Here is a 10123-nt window from a genome sequence, read left to right on the forward strand (position 1 = left end):
CGCATTAGGTGTTGACCCTCCAGATGTTACTATAGGTTCAGATGTAAGTTGTGGTTTTGAAGATGAATAACTACTCGTTGTTCCTGGTTCGTCACTGGTTAGTGAGGATTCAGTTGTTTCCAGATCGGTTTGTGTTGTGTCTGTGTTAATTCCAGAAGAAGTATGACTCAATTGGGTGGTCACTGGGGGGAATGTGGAAGGCAACAATGTCGAAACGTCAGCATCTGTGGAAGAACCGGATGTTGCTATAGTCTGATCATTGTCAGTAGTTTGCTGAGTTTCCTCAGTGGTGGATGTTTCAGGTGATGTGTATGGCTCAGTTGATTCTGTGGGTATGATCGTTGCGAAAGATGTAGTCTCTGGCATTGAAGTGGAAGATAATCCACTAGTTGAAGTTTCCTGACTGGTTGGTATAGTTTGAGTTGACTTTGTAAAGAAACCTGTTGTTTCAGATGTAGTTTTTGGTTCTGAAGAGGAATACATAGGTGATGATGGTTCATTGCTGGTTAAAAAGGGCTGAGTTGTTTCCAGATTTACTGGTGTTGTCCTAAATTCAGACGATGTATAAGGTAGCTGGGTGGTATATGTGCCAATTGATGTGTGTGGGTCTGTGGACATAGTAGCTGACACAGATGTTCTTTGTGGTTCTGAAGAGGACGATATCATACTTGTTGAATGCCGACTGTTTGAGTCTGTGTTCTCATTAGGCGTTGACCCTCCAGATGTTACTATAGGTTCAGATGTAAGCTGTGGTTTTGAAGATGAATAAATACTCGTTGTTTCTGGTTCGTCGCTGGTTAAAGAGGATTCAGTTGTTTCCAGATCGGTTTGTGTTGTGTCTGTGTTAATTCCAGAAGAAGTATGACTCAATTGGGTGGTCACTGGTGGGAATGTGGAAACGTCAGCATCTGTGGAAGAACTGAATGTTGCTATAGTCTGATCATTGTCAGTAGTTTGCTTAGTTTCCTCAGTGGTGGATGTTTCAGGTGATGTGTATGGCTCAGTTGATTCTGTGGGTATGTTCGTTGCGAAAGATGTAGTCTCTGGCAGTGAAGTGGAAGATAATCCACTAGTTGAAGTTTCCTGACTGGTTGGTATAGTTTGAGTTGACTCTGTAAAGAAACCTGTTGTTTCAGATGTAGTTTTTGGTTCTGAAGAGGAATACATAGGTGATGATGGTTCATTGCTGGTTAAAAAGGGCTGAGTTGTTTCCAGATTTACTGGTGTTGTCCTAAATTCAGACGATGTATAAGGTAGCTGGGTGGTGTATGTTTCAATTAATGTATATGATTCTGTGGACATAGTAGCTGACACAGATGTTCTTTGTGGTTCTGAAGAGGACGATATCATACTTGTTGATTGCCGACTGGTTGAGTCTGTGTTCTCATTAGGTGTTGACCCTCCAGATGTTACTATAGGTTCAGATGTAAGCTGTGGTTTTGAAGATGAATAAATACTCGTTGTTTCTGGTTCGTCGCTGGTTAAAGAGGATTCAGTTGTTTCCAGATCGGTTTGTGTTGTGTCTGTGTTAATTCCAGAAGAAGTATGACTCAATTGGGTGGTCACTGGTGGGAATGTGGAAACGTCAGCATCTGTGGAAGAACTGGATGTTGCTATAGTCTGATCATTGTCAGTAGTTTGCTTAGTTTCCTCAGTGGTGGATGTTTCAGGTGATGTGTATGGCTCAGTTGATTCTGTGGGTATGATCGTTGCGAAAGATGTAGTCTCTGGCAGTGAAGTGGAAGATAATCCACTAGTTGAAGTTTCCTGACTGGTTGGTATAGTTTGAGTTGACTCTGTAAAGAAACCTGTTGTTTCAGATGTAGTTTTTGGTTCTGAAGAGGAATACATAGGTGATGATGGTTCATTGCTGGTTAAAAAGGACTGAGTATTTTCCAGATTAACTGGAGTTGTCCTATATTCAGACGAAGTATAAGGTAGCTGGGTGGTGTATGTGCCAATTGATGTGTGTGAGTCTGTGGACATAGTAGCTGTCACAGATGTTTGTGGCTCTGAAGAGGACGATATCATACTTGTTGATTGCCGACTGGTTGACTCTGTGTTCGCATTAGGTGTTGACCCTCCAGATGTTACTATAGGTTCAGATGTAAGTTGTGGTTTTGAAGATGAATAACTACTCGTTGTTCCTGGTTCGTCACTGGTTAGTGAGGATTCAGTTGTTTCCAGATCGGTTTGTGTTGTGTCTGTGTTAATTCCAGAAGAAGTATGACTCAATTGGGTGGTCACTGGGGGGAATGTGGAAGGCAACAATGTCGAAACGTCAGCATCTGTGGAAGAACCGGATGTTGCTATAGTCTGATCATTGTCAGTAGTTTGCTGAGTTTCCTCAGTGGTGGATGTTTCAGGTGATGTGTATGGCTCAGTTGATTCTGTGGGTATGTTCGTTGCGAAAGATGTAGTCTCTGGCATTGAAGTGGAAGATAATCCACTAGTTGAAGTTTCCTGACTGGTTGGTATAGTTTGAGTTGACTTTGTAAAGAAACCTGTTGTTTCAGATGTAAACTTTGGTTCTGAAGAGGAAAACATAGGTGATGATGGTTCATTGCTGGTTAAAAAGGACTGAGTTGTTTCCAGATTAACTGGAGTTGTCCTATATTCAGACGAAGTATAAGGTAGCTGGGTGGTGTATGTGCCAATTGATGTGTGTGAGTCTGTGGACATAGTAGCTGTCACAGATGTTTGTGGCTCTGAAGAGGACGATATCATACTTGTTGTTTGCCGACTGGTTGACTCTGTGCTCTCATTAGGTGTTGACCCTCCAGATGTTACTATAGGTTCAGATGTAAGCTGTGGTTTTGAAGTTGAATAAATATTTGTTGTTGCTGGTTCCTCGCTGGTAAAAGAGGATTCAGTTGTTTCCATATTGGTTTGTGTTGTGTCTGTGTTAATTCCAGAAGAAGTATGACTCAATTGGGTGGTCACTGGTGGGAATGCGGAAGGAAACAATGTGGAAACATCAGCATCTGTGGAAGAACCGGATGTTGCTATAGTTTGATCATTGTTAGTAGTCTGCTTAGTTCCCTCAGTGGTGGATGCTTCAGGTGATGTGTTTGACTCAGTTGAATCTGTTGGCATAATTTTTGTAACAGATGTAGTCTTTGGCATTGAAGTGGAGAGCAATCCACTAGTTGAAGCTTCCTGACTAGTTGGCAAACTTGTTGTTTCTGATGTAAATTTTGGTTCTGAAGATGAATACATAGTCGTCGATGATGGTTCATTGCTGGTTAGAGAGGACAGAGTTGTTTCAAAATTCACTGTTGTCCTATTCACTGTGGAAGGCAACAATGCGGAAACGTCATTATCTATGAAACAATAAAGCTGATTTGACAGCTAGAATACTTTTTTAAGGTTGCGTCTGTTCTGCGCATGTTTTGTCTTGATGTATATGCCTAGTGACGTTTTGTTTAGTCGCTTGAAAATGGCTGCGTTGGGAGAACTTGTTTAAAACTACAGTATTCATAACTTGTTTTTAATCAAGCCAAACGGCAGATGTAAACAGATGACCAGAGATCTTCAGTCACATTTATTTTAATCAGAATGACAAAAAAGTAATGTAAACCTGAGGCCATTGAGTTGTGTAAATTTGTGTATCTTGTCCTGATTTTGAAATTAATTACATTACCATAAATGATTCGATAGCTGCAGAACTACATTCAACCTGTTGTCATATATATTTTTTATTATTGTTTAATAAAACCATTGTCCCTGGAACTAACCTGCAAAACAGTCATTACTAAATTAAAGTCATTGATTATTACTCCTCAACGAAAAGTTTTTTTTTTTAGCCTTGTATACCACAGATTGCCAACAAATGCAAATTCTATTACCAGATACTAACATTTTTTTCCGTTATAGAGGGTGTTGTACCCGTTTTTTTTTTTTTCCTGGAGAGCTCAGTATTGTTCATTCGGTAATTTTACCGATTCGGTTGTACCCGTTTAAATTCATCAGAATGCACAAATCTTGACATTAAAAAATGACACTCACTGATTCATTACAGTTTCCTGCCTTTATATTTTGTGTTTGAAAATCTCTCCCCATTGTCAGGTATAATATTGTTATTTAAAAAGAATCAGTGTGCCCCAATGTACTGCAAAATGTTGGTTAATTGACTACAGTCATATTAAGCAGAAAAAAAAAATCTGTCAAATTAAATATTGTTTTGTTTTATCCCCTGGCCTTGAAAGTTGGCAGTATATGTTTGGAAACACGAGCTTCAATAATCCACGTACAGTAGCTAGCTGTGCTATGACAACAGTAAACAAATACAACCTTTCAGAGGCATCTTGTGCTCTTTCGACAGTAAATTATGTCTTGACCCAATATATGGACAGAAATTATTCATGTTGCATTATAATAATAATCATAATATTTTTTCATTTGGGAGAGTATTAAATATTTGAGAAACATCAGAACATGGTACATTTATCACAGACAATTATGCTATTAAAATGATGAATATTTACAATGATTTAAAATGACAATCAACAAAGCGTCATGTTTCATTTTTAAAAGGATCCTTCATTGAATTCTTTCACTTTCATGTTTTGTAGATATAGACGAAATAAAAATACTTCAAATCAATAAATAATAAATGTAAATACCCAAATTTGTAGATACATGTATTTAATTGTGCTTTTTTTTTTAAACCATATTGGTGAGACATGAGTAAGGGGCAAAAACATACAATATGAAAGAATGCTTTTTACTTTTGAGATTTTTTTTTTTTAAATAATAAAACTTGATTTGGATACTGAATGGATTTTTTCAAGTCTAAATTTTTCATCTAAACAACTATTTTGCTATGTAAATAACACTGTACTTGAATTTTTTTGTGTCATACAACTGACACAAATTCATATAATAAAAAGAAGAAATGAGTTACCTTGTCCTTGTGTGTTTATCACACACAACGCAAACATCATGATGACGATAAGAATGGTGAAAAAAATCCTCCCCGTCTTCATGTTCCCTTCTTTTCAGGTAAGCATCCAAAAGGTGTCTGCCTGAATCATTTCACCATATTCACATGGATGGGGGAAAATATGAAAATATCCTCGAGTGCTGCGATTTATGTTCTAGTTCAGTTTGATCTTACTGCACCTAGTTGTTCGCGTCACCGTTTTGCCATAAAAAGATTTACAGGTCATCTGAGATTGTTACTGTTATCGTGCCCTCCCTCTGCAAACGTTTTATGTATAGGAGGAGTATGACGGCGTAATGACTTGAGAAGTCCTCTAAATCATGCACTTGTACAGGTCTTGGGACAATGCTTGGTTGGGCGGGGTAAGGTACAGAAATATGAATCACCAGGAAAAAAAAGAAGAAAAAAAAAAGAAATATAAATCACCATCATGTCAAAAAATATTCATGTCACGCTCGTCACGCTTCATCAGTTAAAAAATGCATTTCGACACTGAAAGAACTCCCATTTGAATGGCTTACAAAATAAAACTGAAATACTTCATTTTGGATGATCTAATAAATATCGATAATATATCCATAGAGATTAGTTTCCTGTTCATCTTAAACGACTGATTCAACAAAAGGTTCATTTGTATGGACTAATATATCAATGACAACAAAAGAACATTTGATTGAGACATTTTTCTTGATAAAAACCTAACTCACTTCACAAGTTAATCTATTAAAAAAACAATTTATTTCTTTTAATTTGGCCCATGAAGAATTTTCTGCAATATGTTGCTTTTAAAATTGCATAAGAAAAACTATATTCGAAAATAATCATTAAAAAATACATTTTGGGCGTTTTCCCAAAGCAACACTATTTACTGTGTGATTTATTTTCAAATAAACCAATGTCCAAGTATGTGACGTAAATTGAAAGTTGAACTCTATTCCACAGGACGCCATTCACATACAGCTGATGATTACCTGCACGCCTGCAAATTAATTTCTTATCTGCGCGCAAGTATGTAAAATGGGTGGAGAAAAGGTTTTAAAAAGGCGCTGAGTGGCCTGTAAAAAAACAACTAGGTAAATAATCAAATGGACATTGCCATCCACTTGAGGCTTTTCCATACGCTGATTTGACGTTAATCACTCACCACCACTGAGTCACAAGCAAACACATACGAAAAGGAAAGCAGGAGAACAAAGGATCAAGATCTAAAGTTTGCAAGGGGAGGAGAAAGGAAGAAGTGAATTATTGGAAAATGAAGAATTAGGATGAATTGATTTACTAAAGATGAGGACAAAAGAAAACAAGGAGGGTACATTGTAATAAGTAGTAGGGATCAACATTGGATTGAACAAATATTATATTTGTAATATCGCTGTTGCATCGAAACCTCCTATGACACTCTCTCAAAAAAAGAAAAAAAGAAACCACCTATGACACACTCTATACTACTGGTCAGTCCACATGTGTGGGTGTTACTTTTACATATTGCCACTGTACATGATGAGGTTTTTTTTGATTGTATGTTATGTTATGTATAATATAATTATTATGTATATAATTATGTATAATGTTATGTTATAATGTATTGCTCTGTTTGGCTTTTTGGAACATGACATATGTGTTTGAACTGCTCAAAAACAAAAAAATATAATTATTAAAATACATATTTTAATGTAAAAAAAAAATGTTTGAGGCTGAAGTCAGAATCTTACCAGAATAAAGTTGTAAAGTTATTTGAGATGTATATTTTTGAGATACATTTTTTCTTAATCATTACATTTGTCATAAATTGTGTGTCATATAGTCAAGATTAAACTCGTAATCTTATGGAAAAGTAGTATTTTTTGGAATAAAGTCATAAAAGCTATATAATTTGAAGTAAAAAAAAAAAAAAAAACCCTTCAGATAATGTCGTAATGTTCAAAGTCAGCTAGGATAGGATGGAACTGGATGGATTTTTTAAAAATATAATCCCCTAATTTAAAACATTTTAAGGATTTGCAGATACTCTGTCTGATGCATCACTGTGGAAAAGAGACTATAAAACAGTCGCTTGTGTATTTCTTCCCTTTTAATTATGGGTTTACTCATAACATAATATACAAAAAAAAATAACAGTCTTTGTGCGCTGTTGTGACAGCACAACTCTTCACATTTCCGCCTTCTGAATTTTTTCCGCTTCCCCTTCCGTTTGCGCCGCTTGGGCTCGCCGACGCTCCGCCTCCGTCACCGTCATGGGATGGAGGGGGAAGAACCCGGCTAAACCTGAGGGGATAGAAATGCTTTCATTTTATTTGAGCTCTGCTACCTTGTTCATTATGTGACATATCATTCCAAATGAATAAGGGTTCTCCTTACAAAAGGTATACAATACGCTCATGGGTCACAACATTACGTATGCCAGACTATGGAGACAGCATAAATGCTAAAGATTAGGTCTTAAAAACAATTTTTTATTGTATGTTTTTTTTTAAAGCAGTATTTTTATTATTGTATTTTTGCAGCATTTTATCCCCCCCCCTCCCTTTCAAATAATTTGTTTATAGTATTTCAGCTTCTTATATGTAAATATGTAAACGTTACGAAGGGTGCAATGGCGTAGTGGTAGAGTGTCCGCCCTAAGACTGGGAGGTTGTGGGTTCAAACCCCGGCCGGGTCATCCCAAAGACTATTTAAATAAAAAAAAAAAAAAAAGGGGGGGACCCATTGCCGCCCTGCTTGACACTCAGCATTAAGGCTTGGAATTGGGGGGTTAGATTACCACATGATTCCTGAGTGAATCTTATATTGTAGTTTTGTCTTTTTTTAAATATTTAATATTGTATTTGTATAGCTTTTTCAAACTTTTTTTGTTTTGTTTAGCATTTTCTTTTCAAACACAATTTATTATTGTATTACATATTTTTCTTTTTAAAGACAAAGTGCTTATTATTGTAGTAGGTCTTTTTTTTTTTTTGAATAACTTAAAATGTTTAATATTGTATTCCATCTTTTCTTAGTTTGGTTTTAAACACCATACACTTATTGTATTACAGTTTTGTTTTAAACATTTATTATATTTGTTATGATTGGTGTCCTGTCTGACTTGTATGGTTTTGTTCGCACCTGTACTCGTCATCCTGTTCCCTTGTGTCATCCAATCATCTCCCCCAGCTACTTATGTCTTGTCCAGGTGTCTCTCGTTGTCTCGTCAGTTGGCTTGTATTTAGTTCCCTGGTTTTGTTCAGTCTTTGTTGGATCATTGTCGCAGTCACCACTCTTGTGTTTTGTTGTTACTTTGATTTTTGGTCTTTTCAGATCTTTGTTGGTTTTGTTTACCCGGTAACCTTGGTAGTGTTTTTGTTAAATAAATAGTTTTCGGTATACATGCCTCCCTGCATTTGGGTCCTCCACTCCGCAACCGTGACAATATTGTCTTTATTTAAAAAAAAAAACATGTTGGTTATTGTGTAACTCAGTTATATGTTAGTTAATATTGTTTTATATTTATTTGTAAACCATATTTTATACTCTAGTCTTAACCTTCCGATAGTTTAAAATAAGACATGACATCCCCTATAGAGAGGAAACTGAGGCGTTACAGATATTGATTAATAGCTGTACTGTATAACTCTTGTTATGATGGATTACTGTAAAATAAAAAACATTGTCAACAATATGCACAGTAATACTGTTCACTTAATATCTCTCTCATTTAAATCGGGGTAATTTATCCTTGTAAAGGTGTTTTTTGTGTGTTTGTTTTTCAACACAGCGCTTGCGTAGTACTGTGCAAGTGTACTTAATGTTGCGTCCGCTGAGCATCCAACACAACGTGAGCTCTAAATGATAACAACAAATGACTAAACGCAGACACACCTAAAAGTTTGGCCACTGGCTTGGTAGGGTGCGCGCCGCAGCCGATCCAGTACTTGATGCGATCCAAGTTGAAGCTGACCAGTTTCTCGTTGTGCGTGTTGGGCAGCGGGTCGTACGTGCCCAGCTGCTCGATGTACTTGCCGTCCCTCGCTCGCTTGTTGAGCGCCGCCACGATGCGGAAGAAGGGTCTGTTGGCTTGCTTGTGGCCCGCCAGAGCCATGCGGATGACCACATAACCCCCGTGGTACCGCCTTAAGAGCTGCGGCGCTGCAACGTCAGATTGTGTTTCACGTTATTTTTTACTCCCTCGTGAGGTAAAAGAAGTGCAGTACGTCCATGAAAATCCACAAACACATTTAAACATACAAACACTTTTTACACACATTGTCAACATATTTGTAAAGAATAGTATATTTTTGTATGTCTGACTGAGCCACAAAATTGAAAAATAGTGATTTATTGAGTGTTTCATGTGTAGAATGAAATGACTAGCTGGAGGTAAAAGCTACAAAGCAAATATAAAACTAAATAATAACAAAATATTGCACTTTTTGTATTATTCCTTCTGCTTGTGTATATACAATTGCACAATAAAGGAAGTCCTTAGTTTACCATGCTAACGATTCAATGGCTTCGAGGTTGCTATTATTATTATTATTATTACCGAAATGTTTTACATACCGAAAATTTAATGCAATTCTGACTTTACATCTAATGTAGCTATGCTCAGACTAAAGTACAAAATAGGGTTTGACGAGGTTCTTCGAGATTCCACGTGACGGCAAAATGAAAAACTTACACAGATGTACCATGACGCCTGCTGAATATTTTCCAGACTCTGTAAAAGAGGAAGAAAACATGCTTTGAAACGCCGATGTAATGTTTACATCGCCTGTAGCTCTACCGAGCTAAACAGCTAACAAGGTAGTGGAAAATGAACGGATTAATGAATACCTTTGAAGTCTTGAATGTGGGCAAGCAGCGCAACGTGTCCGGGTAACACGTCAGTAGAATTGTGGTTTTAGGTAATATCGACTCCTTATTTTGGTTGCGTTGTCCAAAACTAATGTGACATTTGTCAGTGCGCCGCCATGTTTCAACCGGAAGTTACGTTGGCTTTTCCGGACAAGATGTTGATAGGTTTCCAGCTCGGTAGGGGGCAGTGTTGTACTGCTTAACTACAGTGCATGTAATTTACATTGAAGCGGACTCAAAATGTACACAAATACGTTTTATTTTTATTTTTAAAAAAAGTATATATATATATATATATATATATATATATATATTTATTTTTTTTTTAAATAACAATCATAAATG

The 10123-nt window shown here is 36.7% G+C and overlaps 1 protein-coding gene across 1 annotated transcript; it reads right to left on the minus strand.

Moving 5' to 3' along the window:
• Window positions 1-6998: 6998 nt before the first annotated feature.
• On the minus strand, window positions 6999-9914 carry mrps16 (mitochondrial ribosomal protein S16). The gene is made up of 4 exons (XM_077573687.1): window positions 9758-9914; window positions 9603-9641; window positions 8804-9070; window positions 6999-7210 (listed from the first exon to the last, which is right to left on the minus strand). The coding sequence occupies exons 2-4, from the start codon at window positions 9613-9615 to the stop codon at window positions 7095-7097; spliced, it is 396 nt and encodes a 131-aa protein (XP_077429813.1). The 5' UTR covers window positions 9616-9641; window positions 9758-9914; the 3' UTR covers window positions 6999-7094.
• Between the last annotated feature and the right edge of the window lie 209 nt (window positions 9915-10123).

The sequence above is a fragment of the Vanacampus margaritifer genome, chromosome 8 (genome assembly GCF_051991255.1).
Source record: "Vanacampus margaritifer isolate UIUO_Vmar chromosome 8, RoL_Vmar_1.0, whole genome shotgun sequence".
Taxonomy (NCBI): domain Eukaryota; kingdom Metazoa; phylum Chordata; class Actinopteri; order Syngnathiformes; family Syngnathidae; genus Vanacampus; species Vanacampus margaritifer.

What these genes read in the sequence shown, in the direction of transcription:
- mrps16 (XM_077573687.1), bottom strand. An exon ending in GCCAGTGGCCAAACTTTTAG is followed by an intron (nt 7,211 to 8,803) that starts GTGTGTCTGCGT and finishes CTATCCCCTCAG; the next exon opens with GTTTAGCCGGGTTCTTCCCC.